General features: G+C 44.2%; 1 protein-coding gene across 3 annotated transcripts in view; it reads right to left on the reverse strand.

Annotated features, from left to right (window-relative positions):
- Nucleotides 1–604: 604 nt before the first annotated feature.
- pax7a (paired box 7a) overlaps nt 605–23,599 on the reverse strand; it is a 43,636-nt gene continuing 20,641 nt past the window's right edge. For all 3 annotated transcript variants that reach the window (XM_080891073.1, XM_080891072.1, XM_080891071.1), the window contains 5 exons: nt 23,107–23,306; nt 16,038–16,203; nt 15,370–15,566; nt 4,386–4,635; nt 605–3,221 (listed from right to left, as the gene is read on the reverse strand). In XM_080891073.1, the coding sequence (XP_080747199.1) occupies nt 3,106–3,221; nt 4,386–4,635; nt 15,370–15,566; nt 16,038–16,203; nt 23,107–23,306 (929 nt within the window). In that variant the 3' untranslated portion in view covers nt 605–3,105. The remainder of the gene's footprint in view (nt 3,222–4,385; nt 4,636–15,369; nt 15,567–16,037; nt 16,204–23,106; nt 23,307–23,599) is intronic.

Raw genomic sequence — 23,599 nt, forward strand, 5'->3', positions numbered from 1 at the left:
AATCTGTCTGAAATATATTTTCCATCAATTTATTTTTATTTTATTAGCCCTTTTAAATCTTAGAAAATACTAAAAAGGCTTGCCACAATTTCCAAGAGCCCAAGGTCACAATTTAAATGGCTTGTCTTACCTAATCAAAGTCAGTCAGTCAGTCCAAAATTATATAAATGGGAGAAAGGCTGGAAAAACCAGATAGTTGATTGGCTGGATAAAATGGTTATTGTCTATACTGAATATGTATGTACATATGTAGTACATGTAAAAACTGAAAGAAGCAATGGATAAATAAAAAGGCTCATTACTGACTCGTCTCATAATAAACGTTAAAATAACCTGCACAGGACAGAAATAAGAGACAAAAGGCTCAACTCTGTTTTGGATCTTTAATTGATAACAGTTACGCCAGTGTTACAGTAAACACACCAACAGGCTGAAGGTAGTAAATACCAATACAAGTTTCCCACTACTCTAATACTTCATACAGCAGAATAAATTATACCATGATAATATACACACATGCGGAACAGAAAAAGGAGTAAAGCAAAGCACAGATGTCAAAAAGCAACTAAACAGGTTAAGGGTCAAACAGACGGGAGGAGGAAGGGGGAGGGCTGGGAGGGAAGGAGTTGTATGCCTTAAATACCCGAATGTTTATTGATGCGAGTGTTAGAAATGGGTTTGATACACTAAAGACAATTCTAAAACTCTTCCTTTTTAAAATATACACATGAGTGAGGCGTCTAAGTGAAGCAGTTGGAGCAGCAACTGCTGCGGTTCAGTGCGGAGTCAGCATTACTTTGACGTTTTCTCCTGAAGTCTTATTGGTCCACAAATCCAACAAATTCCCAGAGTAGAAAGCCTGTTGTCTCTGGCATTATTATCATCATCATCATTATCATCATCATCACGCTGGTCCATTGGCAGAGTCACACACCGAAGGCTCAGGTGTGTTAGGTCCTTGGTCCAGTGATAGCTTTTATACTCAGTCTGTAAAACAGGCGGTCAAAAACACCCTGAAGATGTTTAATTCAGCCAACTTTTAAATATACAGCGGTCCTGTGGTTCAGGGGGAGTCTGTCTGTGACACCAAGCTTTCATTTTCCTTCAAGCTCAGTTTTACCCTCTTAAATGTCATTTTAATTGGAACATTTTCAGTGGAATTTATATTTTACTAATTTATACAAATCAATTCTTACCTGGGTCAGAAAAAAAAACAGACTCAAAACTTTTGGTTGAAACAAGTAAACCAATTAAATACATTAAAAAGGAAACAGAAAAAGAAAACCAAAACATTTCCTTCCACAGATCCCTTGCTTACCTACCACTCAACATAGTGTTGTTTTAGTATAAAACATACTCTTTATAAAGAAACGATACACAATCTGCTCCAGCTACTGTACATTTTTTCAGATTTTAAAGGCGACGAAGGACCAGATCCTTTCTTGAGCATTAACTGTCATAATAATCACACTGATGTCAATGAAAAATATCACATTCATCTCAAGGGAACAGCTGGTCCTGGATCAAGTCAACAACGCGTGCTACACAAATGTCTCATATCCACTATTATTAAACTTTTTTTTTCGTCTTTTTTGTACATTTGGGTGAGTATGTGAAAGTGGAGGATTAGACGTGGCTCTGGTCCAAACCAGAGAAGGGGGCCAATCAGCGGAGTTACCTGTGCCCTTTCACAACTGACTGGATTATATGATTTTCCAGAGTGCATGTGAATGGCACAGCTTGTCTACTTTTTAATCTCATAACAGAGAATGCTGGAATGCCTATAGTATGTTGGAGATGGAGGCTGAGGAATGTTCTGAAGGAATTTAGTCGAAAGGTGGAAAGCCAACACAGTGTGCATTTACAAAATGTGCTAATTATGCTATAAAAAAAACTGAAATACTGGCTAGTGATGAGAAGGGTCACTGTGAATTAGCTTTGACATTATATTCGTGTGATTTAATCTGCTTCACACTGTTTAAGTCACACAGGATTCCCTGGCAGATGGGATTTGGGAGGAATGGGGAGGTGTGTGTGTGTGTGTGTGTGTGTGTGTGTGTGTGTGTGTGTGTGTGTGTGTGTGTGTGTGTGTGTGTGTGTGTGTGTGTGTGTGTTCGTATGAGGGGGTGGTTGAGCTTGGCAAGGTCCATATTTCAAAATACATTAATTTCCCCAATCCTGTTTTTGCAAACAATGCCCTCCTCCCTATGGACCACCACTAAGGATGGGATGGAGGTTACAAGGGGAAAGCTATTGGCCGCCAAAACGCTGCTTTAATTCCCTGCAGAATCCAGCCAGCCAGACTTCCCACAGTATGGCCAAGTTCTTTAGGAATGTCAAGACGAATATGAAAGTGGGAAGGTCAAATCGCTCACGAATATTTGAGCTCAGGGAACAGGCAGAGGAACAGCAGCTTGGAAAACAATCATCCTCTTTTGTGTGACTGTGTGTCGACACGCAAACATGCATCGCTCCCAGATCATCTCAGTCATTCTCTGTGTTTTACACACCGACATCTAACGGAGAAAAGAGATACGAATGGAATCAAAGAACAACAGAAATCACATTAACCATAATCATATAACAGCAACAATAGTCTTAACAATATCAAAAAAGAACAAGAAGAAGAGTCGTTCAAATGATATTGGCTTTGTTAACTACTATGAACAGCAAGGTCAAAAGTACATGTTGTTGATGGCTCTAAATGTGTGCTGGACTGCAGCCATGAAAAGGAGGAATCTGGGCCAATGAAGTTGACCATCCTTTGGTCATCTGGGGGTCCTTTTTGGCCCACTGAGTAAAACAAACAGGTCTGAGGCTGGGACATGAGTACAAGGAGCGGGCAATTATGCCCAAAGGGTGGGGAGAAAGGGTGCAGAGCCGCCTGGTGGTGTGAAAAGTTTAGCTCCATTCCCAAAAAGGGACTTTTCACTCTCTCACAAGCGTCACTTTCTCTGGTACAGAGTGAGGGCGCGCGTCTGTTCACTGATGTCATGGCCGAGCTGCAGATAGACGAGCTGGAGTTGCAGTCCAGACTTGATGGAGCATGGAGGAGGGTGGCAGAGGGCGAAATAGAGAGAGGTGCAGGGTTTGTCCCGAGTGGCTTCAGTAAGCCTGTCCCGTCTCCACCTGCAGCAGCCCCAGTACTGCCGAGTGGTCTCCAAGCTTCATCCTCCTCTGGGTGGACAAGCTCACATTTTTAGCCAGGTAGTCTACAGCAGCTATACACACAGACAAACAAACAAAAGAATACAGAAAGGAAAAACAAACAAACGTTAGACAGGTGGTAGATTCCTGGGACATATGTCCTATTCACTCTCATTTCATTCCTCTGATTAAGGCTGAAACAAGTTGTGGCAGAAGAGAATGAGTCAAATGAAAAACAATTCACACAGAGAGAGTGAAAGATAAAAACCCCTCCCCTGTCCCTTGTCTGAGGTTGGCATGCTGCTGGCACAGAGCATGTGCATCCTGGTAAAGTCTCCATGCTGTCACTCAGACAGTTCCCCGTGTGTGTTCTGTGTGCCAGTCTTCATTACACTTGGCATCTCTGATTTCATGCCCTCCACACTCCACATGGCCGATCATTTTCATCCTCAGACAGCAGCTCCTCTCCTCTCTCTTCCATTCATTACCCATCCACTGTGCTCAATCACCATCTTAATTAACCTCACATCAGCTCACATCCGCACTGCCATCAGTTTCTTGCTGCTGACAAAAACACTGGTGCGCACACATAAAAACGTGACAGATTGGCACGCGCTCGCCCGCACTCACGCATAACACAAACACATTTCGGAAAAGAAAATCACCAGATGCACAAAAGCATCAGATCACCACCAGAACCTGAAAATAAATACAAACAAATGTCAGCTAGCCAATGCTGCATTGGTTTGTTCAGGAAGTGGGCTTCATTTTACCTCTTGTGAATGGCTGTGACAGCATCAGTCAATTATGCTAATCTAATAAAGCAAACTCTTTCCTGCCCTGAGGGTGTGTGCATGTGTGATCAAAATAGGAGAAAGAGGGAAAGAGAGGTGGGCAAGAGGACACTGTGGCCCCTGAGGGTGTGCCGTTCTTTGAAGTGGCCCTCTTCTCTTTCCCATCCAAGTGGAGTGGGGTGTGACTAAGGCAGCTCTGTAAATGGATGGTTGTGGTGTGGAGGTGGTGGTGGGGTCTTTATCAAGAGCACGTGTCTGCCTCCACCGACCAGGGTGCAAAGGTCAGGAGGCTCTCCTGCCTGGGAACTGGGCATCACTTCATAGGCTTTTTAAATTTAGTCAGCTTAAGAGGGGGTCGGAGAAGAACGACCAGCTTTTGTCACAAAAACATGAAAGTATTTGCTTATGCAACAACAACAGTATACACATAAAGGGTCTACTTACTCTGGCCATACTGGCTATACTGGTAGCCTGCAGTGACGGGGTCCACACTGTAGCTGGTGGCGCTGTATGTAGGAGGGCAGTATGACTGCGAGGAAGCCAGGCTGTCCACACTCTTGATGGTGTCAGAGCGCTGGCTGCAGCTGGCTGAGATGGGGTTGGAGCTCTCCAGGCTGCTGTGCAGGGGGGAAATGGAAAAGTCGTGCTGGGGCTGGGAGGGTACAGCACTAGGGTTACTCAGGATACTCATCACCTGGAGGGGAGGGGGGGGGGAAAAGGATGTTAGAAACTTGGAAAATTGAGGATCAAAGCATTGACAGAGTTGAGGGAAAGTACTTTTTTTTTTTGCAAGTATAGTGCCATCCCAGCACTTCACGGTAAAGATGCCAATAGAAATACACCATTTCAACTTTGAAATAGGAAAGGGGAGAAACTTCCCCATCTTTTTTTAAAGAGCAGAGGGGAGGGAGGATACCAGGAGGGTGATGAGGTTAAAAAAAGGAGAAAGGGAACAAGAGACACAGTTTCCATTAGCTGGCGCTGCCAGTAAGTGTTCTGCTGTGGGACAGACGGGTCCCAGGGTGATAATAGACCCACCATCCTTGCCAGACAGCCCCTGTCCCGGAGCCTGAGGCCTGAGCCCGAGCCTACAGCACAACAAGCACCAAGGGAGTCCCTAATCCCTCGCCCCTAGCCTACCCATCTCATGAATAGTAATGGGGTTGGAACTGGTAAACGATCCCCTCAGATCCCCACACAAAGTAGGCTCCACAAACCATACTGAGCGGGCCGCTGATAGTGCAGGTTGAGGCTTGCCTGAATATTACAGTGTGTATATTATTCACAGTGCATAAAGGCTTCCAATTCAATATTCTAGATTAATGTAATAGCATGTGACATTCGTCAGAAGAAGGCCTCACAATATGTTAAAATGTAAGAGATTACTTCTGGTGCTCCTCTAGTCTGAAGCACAGTGGCCCAGAACGCTGTGAAAAATTTTGTTTTCGCATGCTGTGAGTTTCGTTAAGTGAAAAAGCCTAAGTGTAGAGTGTGCGTGTGTGGTAAAAAAAAAAAAAAAGCAATTGTCCCACACATGCTTCCCTCCTATAGCAGCGAAGCCTTCCTTTCAACATCAGGTTCATGTTAAGTTTTGCTATGCTGCACTGGCCTTTGGCCCCTTGGCTGCTAAACCAATTAGCCCATCATAGAGGTGGTTACACAGGGGTGATACAGAGGCAGACATATGTTTGCATGCATGCACAAACGGACGCATGCATACACATTTGTAGCAACCACACACCCAACGCAGGAGCTAGCCAAAACAGTCCACAAATGATGCTGCACGCCAGGATTATCCCTCAGAGGGAAAATTAACTATATTCTGCAAATTAATCATATCTTTAGAAAGGGGCCTCCCTAGAAATACGAAACACTCGAAGCACATTAGAAACATAAAGGCTGGTTAGTCATTTCCACATGTTAATTCTATCAGTAAGGAAACCCCCACCGTCCCCTCCACATCTGCGAACAAAGCATGTGACATGTATCCATAAGAGGGAGATTCATAGCCCTCTTCATGCTGGACACATGTGATGCTCCCTCCCATATGGAGATGAAGTGCACAATGTGAGGAAGATGAAGGGTTATGTTTGGATGGGTTCCTTAAAGTAAAAGAAAAAAAAAGGGAGCTAGTAAAATGTCCTGAGAGAGACAGCTGGAGGGCATGAGCCCATTTTAGTTATTGGTTAATTGAAGCTTGATTACATTGCTTCCTTATGAAATAGGACAGCCAACAACTGGCTCTATTATTATTCACGCTCATAAAAGCTCTTCAAAAGGAAATGACTTCTTATCGCGACACGTTGCGGCATTGCTATTTTAGCAGGATATTTTAGATGGGTCGGCCACTTTAGAGGCTGACAAGTGTTGGCATCTGTGAGGATCTCAAGCACAGTTTTCAGTTATAATTTAAGTGTTCTTAGTGGGGAAAGGTATGTTCAGAGTGGCTTCTTCCACCCACACCTACAGCATTTTATGTGACACACGGTTCAGTTTTAATTGGTGGGTTTTGCTACTTTGATGTTCCCATAAAGTTTTTTCCCCCCTAAGTGTTCAAGTGTTAAACGATACTTTGTCACATAAACTCGTAAATGCCATTTGTGGCTGGATACATTGACATATTTCTGTTTCTGTGTGGCTCGTGAAACAGCCTCTGCAGATATTAAGTTCTAGCCAATGAATGAACTCTAAGAAAGCGGGGGGATCTGCTTTTTGTCTTGAATTAAAAAAACAAAAAAAAAAAGGCAGGAAGCTGATGGTTGTCACTAAACACGTGGGCGTATTAATAAAGAGTTGAAAAGGACTTTGGATTCCTGTCAAATTTTAGAGTTGAGGAAAGGCCATTATATTTATCATCCATACATACAGCATGCTCTTGCAGAGCAGAGTTTCTCCCTGTTTCTCTGCACCCGCCTCCCCCCCCCCCCCCCCCCCCCCCCCAAACTCCCTGTTTCGCCTCGCATACGGCGTCCTCAGCAGCCCAGAGTTCGTTTGTTGTTTAATGTTGTGTGAGTGCTGGTTTGGGAGATAATGTGAGCCAGGACCCAGTTTAAAGGACAATGCTCCAGGGCGTTCCCTGCCTCTTGCGCACAACACCCCTCCCTTCACACCCGCCCCCCTCCTTTTCTGCTCTCTCTCTACAGATAGATTACTTTATAAATAATAATAAAAAAGTAATTAATTCTCTCAACTTCTGAGCCCTCCAGCCTGTGGCAAAGTGAGTGCGGGAAGTGTAAATGGATACAATGTGCATCCTTTCAGATAAATAAATAGCACACTTGAGACAAAAAGAGGCCCTTTCAAACCCCCCTCCCCTCCCCTAATTTCTTCAACAGCCAAATTACATTTTTTTGTAACATTTTTTTGTTTGCGCGAATGTTTGACGAGTTGTTCTTTGTTGGATTTCACTCTGGAATAAAACAACGTGACAGAGACGGAGCTGAAACACTGCAAGTGATACAAGAAAAAAACACAATGAGAGAAAAGAAACACAGTAAAGAAAGAGAATGGGAATGTGCCGGAAGAGCTGAGTTTTCTTTCAGCCATTATAATCATTACGAGATCATAAAAGTCAACATTATTCCACTTCGACTATTTAATTTTTTACATTGTGTTAGGCAGTGAAATGGAGCTCATTCGTGTCTCCTTATAGGAGCAGTCGTCCCTGCTGCACCTGATAATAAGAAGAATGCACCCTTGCACTGGATTAAAACAACACCAATTCACAAGTGTAAAGTGAGGAAATGGAGTGCTGAGAATATGATAGCCTATAGAAAGAAGGCGAGGGGGGCAGCAGAGAGAGTGATATAGCGAGAGGAGAGTGGAGGCTTTGGGAAGTACAAAGACTCCTGTAGGACTGCACTGGCCTGAGGGCTAGCCTGCCTGGAGAGCTGATAGGAGCCCCTTCTGTTCCATTCCCAGCGCCAGCGCCAACACACCCCGCTCCACAAATACTCTTAATCTGCGCAATACTGGATTAGTTCCTCTGTCACCGATACCTCCCCGTTCTGCCCAAATCAAAATGCCCCCAAGATGTACCTTTAAGTTAGGCAGAGGTCACTGGGGCAGACAGGGAAAAATGAGCACTCCAAATGTCTGTAAGTTATCTGAGTAGTGCAGAATAACATTGTGCACCTTAGCAGATCTGCCTGGCTGATACTCGCTCCAGCAAAGAACGATTAAAGATCCACAGTGATGACACTGAATTTCAGATCAATATTTGAAGGCCAGTCCTCGGGGTGTGATTACAGGAAGAGAATAGTGTTTATTTCTGTAGCCCAGAAGTCTGGAAAGTGTCTGACTTTGGAAACAGTCAAAATATGAAATAAAACCTTAACTATATAGAAATGTGTGTATTTAATACATAGAAAGACACAAAGAACAGACAGACTTCTTATGTTAGGTCATTAAATGTTACATGAAAACTTGATTTAAATCTTTTAAAATCCTAATCAAACACTTAACATGAAACCAAACAAAAAAGGAAATAAATAACAAATGAAAATATCAGTGACTCCCCCCTCCAAGTCAGACGACTCCTGCTCACACAGCGTCCCGCCCTTCCCCCCATCCCTCACATGAGAAGGCCGGCCCAGCGGGCAGTAAGGCCCCTCATCTGAGCAGACAAAATGACTATTTAAAAATAACAGTGATTGCATAAATTGAATTAAAGCGTTTTGGTCACGGTGGAGGTGGCGCGAGGGGTGGTGTGGGGCCGCAGCAGAAAGCCAGGATGGTGGCAGGCAGCAGATGACGGGCTCAGGCCTGCATGCCACTGCGTTAATTGGCCGCGGCACATTCATAAAAACTGAAAAGTGTCTTCCACTAGTGCCACAGGATGAAGAGACAGAAGCAGAGTGAGAGGTAGAATGGTGGTGGTGGTGGGGGGGTTGGTGCTGGAGGGAGAGAAATGGGCCTTTGAAGAATGTAATGCAAATGGGGGGTTGTGGTGGGGTGCTAATTGTGTTCAATTAAGTGGCTGATTGGCACTGACAGAATGTGGGCATTGACATGTCAGGCACAGATGAGGACGATTAGCGGGCACTGGAACAAGCTGTCACTCCTCACAACATGTTAGCCATTCTGCGCCTGTGCGTCTCCCCTCTGCGCTCCATGAAGCTGTTCACACGTACCAAAGGAAGCTTAAATGAGCGGAAGTGGAATAAAATTCATATTTATTTTAAAGGCTAGACACGCTCCCTCTCTGTTACTGCAAATTTCCATTAAGCTAAATGCTCATAGCGGCCTTAGCGTTCCAGAAAGCACAGCTGCTCAAGTTGGAAAAAGGACCCCCACCCCACTCCCCTCTTAAACATCCCACAGCATAAGCTATAAACTTGGCCCCGCACTAACCAGAGGTTAATATACCGTCTATTGGGCTGCAATTGGAGAACGTGTGGGGAGCAATCCTCTATTCTCTGCTAGTGATATGCTTGAGTAACTATGGGATGGATTCAGCCACTGGGAACAAGAGAGGCCCCTTCTAAGCGGGCACACACATGCACACCGACTTCAGCTCGCCGCACCTTGCTCCAACGCCTCTTCTAAATTAAACGGCAGATTTTCTGATTCCAGGAGAGTGGTTTCAGCAAGGCAGGGCCTGGTGTGTGTGTGTGTGAGAGAAGCAAGAAGCAAGGCTGATCGAGGGAGAAAGGAGAAAAACGAAGAGGGAGGAAGAAGAAGAGGAGGGGGGAGGAGTGGGGGTTGTTTGCTGAAAACAGCAGGGGCCAGGTCTAGTGAAAAATGTCAGGTCAAATTGTTCTTGACAGTGTTAATATCTGCACCTCATAGCCATAATTACATGTAAATAAATAGTGAAATAGCTCTCAGCTGGAGACTGGAAGGGGCGAGCTGCTGCATGAGACAACCAGCTGAGGACCCAACTACCTCCCATATTCTCATCTTATTGTCTGGATGTAGAAGGGAGTGAGAGACAGAGATGCACACGCAATGAAGCTTATTTTTAGTAAGTTTTTCCTTTTCTTTGCGATCCCCCCTTGTGAAAGCTGGAAGCACGGTATAAACTCTGCAAAGGGGTCACGAGAATGAGCCCACGACGATGAAGGTTAGAGGACAGAGAGAGAGAGTGAGAGAGAGCCAATAAACCAAAGAGGGACAGGGAGAAAGAAACAGAAAGAAGGACGGACAGAATGGGTGAGAGGGAAAAAAAAGTCAGCTAGTATTAATCACAGCCATGCACCTGTCAGAGTGGCATCTGGAACTAAAAGGAACCACATGCAGCTAGACAACATCCCAAACCTCTGGCTAGCGGGGCAGGTTCACAGCAAAGTAGCCTTCCTTCTTCTCAAGCCATCCCATGACCCCCTGAACCCTGACCCTTCACCCCGAAGAGACAGGTCACGCAGCATATGCCTCACAGACACTTCACCTGTGAAGCAGGCTGTTACTGCAGACATTATTACATTATGACTATTATTATCATTATGATGATACAAGTAACCTTCAAATTGTCTGTGTATGAGGAAGGAAATCCCCGCCAGATGAGCATGTGACACTGCGTACACCCGTGTGCAATAGCTATTTTAGATAGGATCGATATTTGTGCCTATACTTTCATAAAGGCAGTGCCGCTCTCCACCTTATAGGCATTTCAACTGCGTGGGACACACAGCATGTGAATCAGTCTCAGTCATTTTTCCTCCTTAAATCCCCATCTTCTAGGATTTACTGAAATTCATATTGGCTGCCTCTGCAAGATAAATGTAAATCACATTCCCTTATATTTACTATTTATCAGGATGCAGCAGCTCACTTTCAGCAGGAAATATCTCTCACCCGCACACAAACACCCTTGCATTTAAATAGCATTTTTATTGTCCGCCATAGCCTTTCATCTGGGCGTAGGGAGAAGAACTGCCTCTCCAGGGGAGAGAGTTGGAGCAAGAGCGGAAGGTGGGGAGAGAGAAAGAGAGAGGGAGAGGGAGAGAGCAAAGCACTATTGGCAAGGCATCGCTGGATGACAAAAAGCCAAGCGGAGAGAAGGAAGGTTGGTAGGTGAAAAATAGATTATGAATACACCAAGCTCCAACCAAAGATATTTTGGAACGTAAGAGAAAATGGCAGCACATGGCTGCTCAAGAGACTGAAAGATGGAGAGAGCAACAAATGGCTCAGATAAACAGGGGCTAGAGAGCTAAAGCACTGTCTCTGCTGCAAGGGGGAAAAAAACGAGGTTTGCATGCATGCTGCAAAGGTGGCTCCTTATACAGCATTTTTTTTTGGTCACAAAGCATCAAGTTTAAGCTGAGCAAGAAAATTATTAGTCACGTCACACTCGTCTGCAAGCGGCGAAAACAAAAACAAGATGTATTGTCACAAAGCAGAAGGCCAGCGCACGCAGAGGTACGTCTTCGGTGTCGCAGACAGAAAATCTTTCCTCAGAGTTCAAAAGTGTTGCAAAACAACAGCAAACACTAATAATCTGTGCAGAAACAGTATAGCCAGTGGATATGATTTACAGTCCCTGGATTTTCTTGGCAACTGCCGACAGCAGGTCTCTTTTTTCTGAAAGCCTCTTACATCTTTTTTTATACTTGCCAAATTGAAACAGTATTTGTTTTAATGGGAGTTCTAATTAACCAGTATGTATTCCCCCACTTGCTCTGCGAGTGGCTGAGCTATGAATGCAGGCTATGTGCTCATCCCCTTTGATTTGTTGTCAGTGGAGCCTGCCAGCTGACACAGTGCCCGGTGAGAGGCTTAATGCCCAAGTTTTAATAATGTGGGGGACTACATGAATCTCCCCCTCTCATTGGTATTCAGGTGCAGAATGTCTTGTTAGAAGTCAGGGAGGGAGGCGGAATGAAGCCAGAGCTCCAGATTGTTCCGTACATTTTCCCCTCTCCATTTTTTTTTTTTTTGGCAACGGCAGAGCTTGCTTCTTAAAAATAATTCATCCCATTTTTAAAAGAAGCGTCTGCGCTAGCTAATGGAAGAGCAGCAGCACAGTTTGGAGTCTCCCCTGGCTTATCTCTCTCAGACAGTTGTGGGGAGTCGCTGGTGAGCATGGTGTCAGCGTGCGTGGTACGGTGCAGCGCCGCGCGGGCAGGCAGGCCTGGGGACACAGATCAAAGGGAGGCAGGGGTGAGAGCCGCTCTGCCTCTGATCCCATGTACGTGTGTGTGTGGAGGCCCGGCCCACTCACACAGCCCAAAGGCCCTCAAATACACACAGACACACATCCTTGTCATTCCAAAACACACAACACTTTCATAAAACTGCAAAACAGAAAAAAAAAAGTTCCTCACAAAACTTTGTGAACTTCCTTCATCAAAACAGCAATAAAATCTCTATCCACCATACCTATCCAGCTCACAGACTTCCCACTTTCCCTATCACGTCTCCTTATCATAAGGACACCCTACAACAGAACCTGCATGCATTTCCCACTTTGATTCAACAAGAGAAATGCTTCCCGTTCCCCTTTTTCCCCCTCCTCCTCTATATTTCTAGAAATTCTGCCACTGAGCTCCTTTCGCTGGGCTTCAGCAAGTGCCGTTGCTTTCTTTCCTCTCCCAGCAGGTGTCCCTGTCATGCAATAATGAGGAATTCAGCCCAAATGGTTTCACGCAAATGCAATGGCCATGAATGCTGCTTCAAAGAATCATTTGAAAAGTATCTTGCAGCATCATATTACTGGGATTTGTTGAAAATGTGCTGCGTGCTTGAGAGATGATTGCCTGTTAAAGTGCACCTCTTCAGCTGAAAGAACGCCAATTTGCTCGTTTGTTTGTTTTTTACATGTGCAAAATTCATCGTGGCGATGAAAGGTCAAGAGGTCTACTTCAAATGGAATATTAAAAATGAAAAAAAGACCAGAGAGAAAAAGCAGGCGTCAAGCTTAAATCTTCAGGTAAGGATGGCTGAAATGCCTAACCTCGATGCCCTTGCCTGTACCTTTTTCCAACACCTGCTGTGCTGCTAAATGAAACAAGGCCAACAACAAAACACACTTCTGGTTTCATACCTATTGCCCAGCCATGCACAGCTTCACTCCCATGACCCCTAAATATACTGCCTCCCTCAACCAGCCAAACACGCTGTATATCCCACAATGACAGCAACCAGTTTGAGTGTGGATGGCTTTTCCACTGCCTGTAATGGGAAAATGTGTGCTGTCGGGATAGGTTATGGGATTGGGATGGACGCGAGCTCCTGTCGGGACTGCTGAACGCTGCAGGATTCCATTACAGACTTGGCACCTCGCCACCGCAGCCCATTTACTGCGAATCAGAGAATTTTTGTCAATCTTTACAGCAACCGCGAGGCCATCAATGCCAGGCACTTGAAGAAATAGCTTGCACATTCCAATGCACAAGCATATCTCGAGCAAACAGATGCCGTGTGTAACTTACAATATCATATTCTCATTTCCATCTCGATAGAGAGTCTCTTTGTGTTGATTTTTTTTTTTCAATTACAGGAAAGGAGGAGAAAAAACAGGGGAATAAAAAAAAATAACACGAAAAATAAACAGCGAGGTGTGGAACACGTGCCGATAATTTCCAAAGATGAAACCCAGCCGTCGTTTGATTGAAATTCGGTTAAATGCAAGGAGAAGACAAAGCCCTCTCCGACTCTGAGATGTTAAAGTGGTTGTTTGTTCTGTGAATTTTCTGTGTCGTGAGTTTTCTGTGACGAGCTTGCGAAGTGAGAGGGGGGACAGATAGGAGCTGCCCAGCACAGCGGGATGCTGCACCAGGGAGTGAACTCTGATTCTGCTGTCAGTGGGAGCATTCATGTCCACGCTGAGAGACTGATAGGAATGCCACACATCATTCTTCAGTGTGGTGCAAACTACTGCGCAGCCAAAACATCCACACCATATACATATGGAAACTCCCCCACACATGAAAGCTGAAAACGCACACAGTTTAACTTCAAAAATAATGAAATAAATCTAAAAAAAAGGACAATAAACAAATAAAGTTTATTTTAGGTTGTTTTATACAAAGACTTTTGTCAAACCATGTCGATAGAGTAATTGAATACTGAAAATCCAGGCTGCACAGTTGCCCAAAGGCTCCTGTCCTAATCCTCACTATGACAGGAAATGTTTAATATCCCAACACATTCTGGAATGTCTACGAAGAGAGAAAGCGGCAGTGTACCCCACGCCAGTATTAGAGAGCCATTAATGAAAAAAAAAAAAAAGACTCCATGTTCCTGGTGTTTTTCTGCAGGTTTGCAGTGAGAGCATTAGCAGTTAAAGCCTCTGTGCCACGATTAACAATCAAACACGCTGTGAGCCTCCATGTTATCCTCCGTCGCTCCAGAAGGAGAGAAAATCTCTTTTTTGTCACAAAATCCTTAATTCTTTCTTCTCTGAAGAAAGAGGGTAATACCAAGAATGTTTCCAATCTGCTTTGAGAAATATTTGAAGAAAAAAAAAAGAAAAAAAAAAAACTCCCAATAAAACACGTGTGAACGACGGGGTAATTGTGGACAAATGCAGCATTGAAATTCATTTTCAACTCTTTACACACCATTTCAATCTTATTTTCTGCCTGTTAACCACATCTTGTTGGTGAGGGTGGGCAAGACTGGCCAGTATTGATGGGTAATTGTGTATAATTCACTCCGTACACACGATTTGCATCAATACAAATCATTTTTCATTCTCTGCTACTTAAAGCTCAACCCTTACCACAGAGTCCTATTTAAACGCTCATTAATGGAGGAGTCCAAAGAGGTTAAACATCTGAAATCCAGCAATTTAGAGAGAAGAAGGCAAACAAATGTGCACATATAGCCGCGTGCTTTGAGATGGCAAAAGGAGAATGGGTGGGGATGGTCCTTTTTTATTTCAAAGGGAAACCCAAGGTGGTCCCCGTAATATTAAAAAAGGAGGTAAAGTGAGCAGCAAGGTGAACTTACAGGGAAGCATGTGCAACCCTGCTCAGAGATGCTTGTAAATCGCGTCGTAAAGACATGAACAAAATCACACATAGCACTGGAGTCCTCCAGCTGCAGACAATTACGTGAAGAAGATTATGGGTATACATTTATAAGCTTTAGCTAATTATTTCATCTGCATGTGTTCTCTCTCTGTGCTGTGCAGGATTTAGATGTCCCAGGAAAGTCGAAACCGCTGTTTGGAGCAGCTTGAGTACTTGCGGTGCTATCAAGATGAATTTTAATTTGTTGATGTTAATCCAATTGTTTTACAAATGTAGCAATTTAGAGTAGCTAAAATAAATCCAGGGCTTTGGAACATGAACATAAAAGCCCACACTGGCAGTTATTTTGCTGAACACGCTGTTTCTGAATTTTAATTTGCAGTCAAATACAATTACACATTCTGAAGTGTGAGAAGAGGAGGGGGAGGAGGGACTTTGGTACACTAAAGAGTGTGAACACCACCTATGTGGGAATATGCAGACAAGTGATGAAAGTTCAGTGGACTGACCTGCGGGGAGAGCCCGTTGCCAACGGGGTTCATGTGGTTGCTGGATGCTGAGGGGCTCATGAATGTGTCAGAGTAGCTGGAGAAGCTGTGGCGATTGGACGACAGACCGTAAGCAGAGCTGCTGTCAGCACTCAGACCTCCCTGATGCATGGAGGATGGAGGCAAGGGTTGGGGCCTGTGCAATGTACTGCTGCCCTCTGACATAAAAAACAACAACACATGAGCACAGGTGAGAACAAATCAGGGAAATTTCTTAAAATTTTCTTAAAATCTGGGCTGAGGCCCACCGGGAATCCTCACAGAGGCCTCACAGTTTGAGCTCAGTCAGTCATAAGTCACACATTAGGTGTCCTGCCAGTGTATTCTTTGGCACGTAGAAATGCAGCTTTACAAAGGAAAAGCGTAAAGGACAGAAATGACCTTTGCTCATAATACAACCCTTATTTTTGTCCCACTGTGACAAAGATGTGATTGTAAAGATAACTGCTCGCTGCATGGTTCTTATATGCTGCACATGATTCAGACATAATTTATGACACTATTACCACATAAAAATTTGGATGGCATACCACAAATAAGCAGGACTAATGCAATATTTACCTAAATTTGATTACACTCCGAGAACAGAACATAGAGTATATTTTGGCTGGATGCTGTGTCAACCTCACCCTGTGATAGTGTGGTGCTGGGGTAGCTGGACTCTGGTAGCTGGTATGTGGGTAAAGTTGGCATCCCCGTGGGTGGGAATCCTCCAGGAAGAAGGTGGTTGAAGGCAGCTAGCTGATTGGCCCCGGCCTGTTTGCGCCACCGAGCCCGCCTGTTGCTGAACCAGACCTGCGGGAATAAACCAGATATTGTAAAAGGCATGAATCCAAATGGCTCACAGGATTTGATTTGATTCATTTTCAGCTGTTGTTTTCAGCGTCGTCTGTTTTTAACGAGAGTCTGTTTAGACTCTCAGTGGAGTCTGCCGGCTCCTGCCACCTGCAATTAATCTGCTGGTTGGCGTGAGTGTTGTTGCTGGTGCTGTAGGAGCTCAGTAGTGTGGTCCCTGTCTTTCTTAAGTGGTTGAGGCTGTGATCTATGTAAACAGGCTGCCCTAAGTCCACTTCAGAAGGAAGGAGTCGTTTAAAGGTCAGAGGTAGGTCACTAAGCTCCGCATCACACACCTCGAGTATGTTTGCGAAGCTGCTGCATGCTTTGAGGGAGGCCCATTTTCCCCATTTCTGGAAGCACAGTTAACTTGTTCATAGCTATTGTTCTGTTTCAGTGTGGCTGTGTGGTTGTTTTTAAAGGGGAAAAAAAACAGGTTTTAACTTCAGAGTCGAAACGCGAAGTTCTAAGGCTACAAACAGCAAAAATGCTCGCAAAATGAGCAGCGCTACTGAAGCGCAGACAGACAATGTCACTTCCCTGAATGAAAGGGGGGGAAAAATTGGACCCTCTGGAACGGCAAAGATTTACACACTTTAAAAAGGCTTCTGCTTCAACAAAACATGAATATAATCAAGCCCTTTTGAAAAGATCCTGCAACCTGTTCCATTTAACCAAGACAAGGCCCGGGTTTCACTGTGTGCTAAGGGTTGAAGGACATTGATCTATGCCTCGCACAGGCAATTCATCAGAGTTTAATACACTGTCAGCGCAGTTCATCTACTGTTGTGTTTCAAACGGCCAGGGCTATTGTGAGAGCACATGAAAGAAGGGGACAAAAGCCCCTCCATACGCCACAGAGAACAGTGGACACAAAGAGGGGGCGTCCCTTTTAAACAGGTCTTAAAGAGGGACACTTTCAAGGGGACTTACACAGCGACATACTCACTGCTTTTTGGGGGCTGCCTCTTTTTGTACACACAAACATACATATAAACTTGTAGAGGCTACAAGGGATCTCAGCCCGTCGGAGATCTTAATTTGAATGTGCTTCTTTTCAAACACATTCACTGCCTCTGGTGTTTTTCTTTTCTTTTCCTTTCTTTTATTTTGACTATTACTCAGTTTAGTAGCGAGTGCTTAGGAGAAAGAAAATAAGATGCAACAGGCGATGACTGTGTCGGTACTTGAGAAAAGGGCAAACCTCAATTATGCAGGTGGAAAACCAACAGGAAATCTTTATCTCAAGCCCGATTGCTCCTGAAGACTACGTCTGAATCCCTCAATCAGCTATTCCAAAACAAATGTGGTGTGTGTGGCTTTCGGGAAATTTCTGCTATTGGGATGTAGTGGAGCGTGGTCCAAAGTCTGAACTAAGCTCCAACTGGGCCAGACAAACAGCTGCCTAGGCTCAGGGGAGGAGGACACGGGGGGGTACACCCCTTCCTTCCACACACTCCCGTTCACCCCACCCCGCAGTGCCACTTCACCTCCGACCTCATCGACTCACCCCACTCGTCTTTTATGTTCACTTTAACTTCCTTCTCCCTTTGTCATCTGAGCTTAGGAAGGAGCTGTTCCATCATGGTAGCCACAAAAACGCTTAAAACACTGAAGTCACTTTTTGCTTTCACCATTTTCCTTTTTCACAGATACATATTCACAGCCTCCTATTGTTAACTTTGCCTATATATTTATATATTTTACTTCAAACTACTTTTTTTTTAATTAAACCTATTTTGTCCTAATTGTGAACATTTGTTGAAAACATCTGACATACAAAGTTTGTGCAAATTTAGTTTAGTGCAAATGTTCAGTTAAATAATTTAGTATATACATTTCATCTATCATGCTACTATGGAAAAGCTATTTCTGCGGCACAGGGGTCTGATCTCAATCATTTCTCATCTTGTTCCAGCTGCTGGAAAGTCTCACACAGAGAAAACTCTGGAATATCATCATGATTTATTGAAATCTGCAGTACTCTGAGAATTTCAACAGTGAAAGTTTTGCAGACTACCATACAGGCTGCAGCTCTGTCAACATGCACAAACAGTGGATGCAATGTTTAACATATTGGACGGAAGATGAGCATGCATCACAGACTGAATGGCTTTCTCCAGCAATCACTGGGCTCTTAGCACAGACTGGGATAAACATGTATTCAAGAGCCTGTACACTATCACACACATGCATACATTACTTGCACAGTCTTATACATGCACACATCCACTCTCACACTGACTAACACACAGCCTGAAGCTGAGGATTTGAGGCTGCGCTCTGGAACCTGATCACAAAGTCACCTTGGACCACAGATTCTCCTCTGCTATCCCCAATCCGGTTTAATTCTCTGCAGTACAGAGAGCTGCAGCACTTCTCCATGACTCCCTATCTACCTACAAATGTGCAGTTGAATTCCAATGGCTCACTTGTGCTTTGTTTTTCATGTACTAAACTGTTTTTTGCATCTAGTGCACTTGGATAGGCCTGCACAGCAGCTCTGGATCTTTATGGAGGAAGTTTTGGGAGGAAGGGCGAAAAGAGGAGATCTAAAACTCAACATTGGGAGTGAAGATTGTTGTCGAGTGCAACCAGAGTAGAGGCCGTAGATGCAAACCTGAAACATCTCAAACAAAAAACAAAAAACCCCTGCAAATACGACAAGGAGCAGGACAGTTTAAGTCTCGTGTCTGTGTTTAGCTGCATGCATCTCTTCGCTGCATGTAATCTTCCATTCACCCTCAGCCAGCAGAATCGACTCCCAGCGATCAAGTGGCATTTGGCGTTTTCTTATCGCCGATCGGTGATGACACACGCGCGCACACACTCACACTAACACTGTAAAGGCGTGACACTGCACTGCAGTAAAAACCTGTCAGTGTTGTTTCTCTTAAATAGGATCACTCATATTTCAGGATTCTCCATTTATACAATCCTCCATGAATTATTTTGTCAAAGACAAGTACTGAATGTGTGACGCCTTTCAGGAGCCAATTTGCACCATTCGGTAGATGAATACCAAGAGCCGAGATAATGACAAAACAAAATGTGCTGCTGACTTCATATCCACAGAAAACACAGAGGGGTGATGCAACCAGCTTCAACACACAAATCCTCTTCTGTCTCACACCACGCAATACCCCCCTCACCTCCTCCCTCACACCTCCCCTCCTCTCGCCTTCCCCTCTTCTTCTTCTTTACCCCCCACTCCCCACTTCCCTCTCTCTGATTCCCTCCCTGCCTGCCTTCCAGACTGGCACTATGCTAATTAAAGTAGCTAGGAGTGTGAATTTGTGAGGAGAGTGGGATTAGCTTGATAAGTATCAGGAGTACAGAAGCACTGTACCAAAGTCATTTAAATTCTAATAATAAGAAACTGTTAGAACATTCACACTGATGCATTGCAACAATTTCTCCCGTACAATCTACACAAATCCTATTTATTCCTTTATGAAAAATAAACCCGTACTGGCGGGAATGTAGTTGCCCGTTGGATTTTGTGGCAACAATCGATCCATCGTGCCTTTTCTGCTGAAACTCAATGACGACCTAAAAGTCAGGGAACTGTGTATCACCTTTTGACATTAAGATTATATTTTCACCAGCTATTTGGAACGTTTGAATCAGCATTAGTCTGAATTCAGCTACACTGCTCTGTGACGTACAGATGCAGAGGCCGGCCCGGCAAACAGACTCCACCGAGGCCTGTTTCCCTGTTGCTCGCTGCATGCACCAAGAGGTCAGCGCAAGCCACAGATAAAGAGAGAAACTTTTTACCAAATTGATTTGCACACTTCGTAAAAGCAATGCTTATACCTTATTAGATTCCACTACCTATAATAGCTACATGCAGAATGTTTATTGGTAATGAAAGGGGACCTATGTGACAGATTCAGGAAAGCTAGCCAGCAGCCGCACGCTGAGATGATGAGCCTCAGCCGACACTCTGGAGTCAGTCTCTTTGGAAACTTCAGTCTAAATAGAGGGGAATGTAATTTGCTTCATTTGCTAGAGCTGATTTATGGAGGCCTGCGCAGCTCTCCCCATCCTGGTCCACTCCTCAACACAGGGAGCAAACACAAGCGCTGCTCTCCTGGAATGGCTTTGTTGCCTGCTCCTGTTAAAACTGAGGGGTTATCAGATGGAAAGTGGCAGAGCATACTGCATCAGTGGAGGATATAGTGAAGGTAGACTTGGCAGTGTCCCCTCCTACTGAGACAGGCTGGAACTAATTGCTGAGAGATATGGATCATATCCCACAATTTGTCAGTTGGGGTGATAAAACCACTGCAGGGCTCGGGGTGGTAAGGGAGTGCTGGTAGCTCTGCTGAAAGGGACAGCGAGGTTGATAAAGATAGATGGTGAAGGGGTCTTAAAATGGCAGGCGAGGGCAGACACAAGGGAGTTAGCTCTGTTTACGAGTTTGGGTTGTGAGTCAGCGCTAAGCCAAACACTCATCACTTCAGCGAGAATCAAGCGGTTTAATTTACAACACGGCTTTGAGCTCTGGCTGCTGAGCGCCAGCGCGGCCATGTTTGCAGAGGTGCTTGCCGCACGAGTGCTTTTACCTCTGCACCGAACCTAAAAACTGCTTTTCACATTATCGCTGTGTTTAATGACAAATGGATAACAGCGAGCCGTGACAGCTGACACACATACGAGTTAAAATATGAGTCTATGAGCCTCCTCCAACACCCCCCTTCCTACGGACAGTTTCTCAGCCCCAAACACCGGTTAAGTCTCTGAACGACATCTGGAAGATACGTCATTGCAGCTGTGCTGGAGAGGCTTTTCTCTCAGGCCAAAGGGTCTCCTCTCTTCTGCCCTGTGATGGGCCATTTGGGCACCTATATGTAAGCCCAGCTGGTGGAAATTTCCCGAACCGAGTGATACAAATAGCACTCACATGCACAAGCTGGCAAATTTACATTTAAACAACATCCTTTCATATTTAGCTTCTATTCTCTCTCACTGTTTAAATACTGAAATGTTTATGTGGCATCTCCAGTAGTCATTAAGAACAAACCCCGAGATATATTTGGGGAAACACAGAGATAAAACTATCAGAAAATTCTTAGAACCACAATCCTTGAAACATGCTCGTCACACTGTAGGGCAACTTTGGGCATTAATATATTTTGGCTACCAGAGTCCCTTTCTTTGTAACCTTCTCAGAAAATTAAGTTTAAGTTGACCTTTTGAGACTTTCAAAGCCTTAAAGAATTAGATTACGAGCAAAACAGCATTAACAAATTATAGCCATGTCTCAAATTCCTCAGGTTTTCACATGACATCATTTAAGTCTATTATCTAACAGCAGAGAGGCAGCAGTCGCTTCATGTTCTTTTTCTCCTGCTCTCATGTTTACATGAGATACACATTAAGTCACGCTTGAATTTTTCTTTTAAACCCAAAGAGGGACCACGCTCCCTGATGACTTTGAAGTGCACTACAAAGATGTATATACTTATATCACCTCTGTCATAAGGTTTGCTTAGTTTGTGTGGCTATATTTGTCCGATCAAAATGCAAAATTGAATGCTATTTTTAAATCAATAAAATAACTATCTTGTCTTGACTCGCTTCTTACACTTTTAAAAGAAACCCCCCTCAAATATATTGCCTTGTAACAGCGGTGAGATACATTTCTCTTTCCCTGAGTGAGGCATTACACACTCAGACATATTGGACATCCTTGTTGGGGGGTTTCAAGATGGACAAAGACATGTGTGGAATCAGTTACCCAATTGCATGTTTGGAGTGTGATGCACAGTTAGCATGCAGTGAGGAGTTGGAGGGGTTAGGGTAGTGTGAATGACTGTGGTAAGAGGAGAGGGGTGCCCCAGACCCTTTTTCTTTTTTACTAGCAGTTGATTGATTAATGTTGTTGTCGGAGCATAGGGTCCCCAGAGAGGCTGAAGAGCCCTGTGTGATATGTGGTGGGTTTTACAAGCAGCGGCGAGCTTGAAAGTGATGGGATGAGATCCTGGCCAAAGGCCGAAATGAGAAATCCATCAGGAATGCATTCCCTTTCTCTCCTCTCCCTTTTTTTCTCTCTCCCTCAGTCTTTGGTAGAACAGCTGCTGCTATAACTCTACTGTACATATCTTTCTTCAAGCTTACATACAACTGCAGGGCACTCAGGCTGTAGGACAGGTCCCCGGATCTGAGGTGCGAAGGAGGGGAGTATCTCTGTCAAAGTACTTGAACATGAAAGATAATGGTAGACAGCAAGCTTCCTTACATGCAACAGTGAAGTATGACAAAAAGGGGCAATATAGCCCTGATGGATGTGTACACCAGTACCATGGGTAAAAGAAGGCAAATGTTAGGTTTTGGGAAAAAGATATTGCTCTTTGCAGTATCTTTAGTTGTTGCTTTAGTTAGATGTTAGCATTTATGCAACACAGAATCCCTTAAGTCTTCTGTATGAGCTAGGCCTCAGTGATTTTCAGCACTGATGGGTTTTTTGCACAAAGCATAGCTAAACCTCAATTACACATGCGCTTCTTAAAGGAGTAATGTACCTAAATTACAAATAAACTACTGAGCACTGTGCTGCTAATTTTTCATGTAAATTAACCTTTAAGATTTCATAGGTGGATGTTTGCAGCATCAAAAATCACTGGAACTCTTTCATTTTTTTTTTTTTTTTACTAAACACAGTGTAACAAGGTTTGCTGCATGTTCTCAGAGTTAACTGGAAAGCGATGTTTGCTGTGTACTGATGTCTCAGACAAAGGGGTCTCAAAATGATCCAAACTTCACAGCCGAGCACCAGCGGAAATGCGTTTTCATGCAGTCTGACTACATCACAGTGTGCATGCTTATCAGTCCGAGTACTGGCACTGCTTGTCTAACCTGTACTCTGGCCTCTGTAAGTTTCGTCCTCTGAGCCAGCTCCTCTCTGGTGTAGATGTCAGGATAATGCGTCCTTTCGAAAGCCTTCTCCAGCTCTTCCAGCTGCTCGGCGGTGAAAGTGGTGCGGCTGCGCCTCTGCTTCCTTTTAAGAGGCAAGTCGGGCTCAGAATCGACATCTGAACCATCATCTGTCCGGTTACCTGAGGGGAAAAGGAAAGGACAGAGGGCCACTAAATGAAAACAAGCTAAGAAGCCTTTTATGTGAATATACTGACTAGTGAGGGGGGAAAATAGCCGCAAATATGGGTTGAAACTTATCATAAACTCAGCATTAAATGGATTCTAAAAGAGCCTCTTTTGTAGTCTCAAGAGTGGGGGACTGGCAACACAGTGGATTCAAATGACAGCTACTTTTCTCTCAGTATACAACTGGGAGAATATTATCTTAATCTGTGGATATTTATTTAATATAGAAGAGCCCCTGATATACAAT

Source organism: Rhamphochromis sp. 'chilingali' (genome assembly GCF_963969265.1).
Source record: "Rhamphochromis sp. 'chilingali' genome assembly, chromosome: 9".
Classification (NCBI taxonomy): domain Eukaryota; kingdom Metazoa; phylum Chordata; class Actinopteri; order Cichliformes; family Cichlidae; genus Rhamphochromis; species Rhamphochromis sp. 'chilingali'.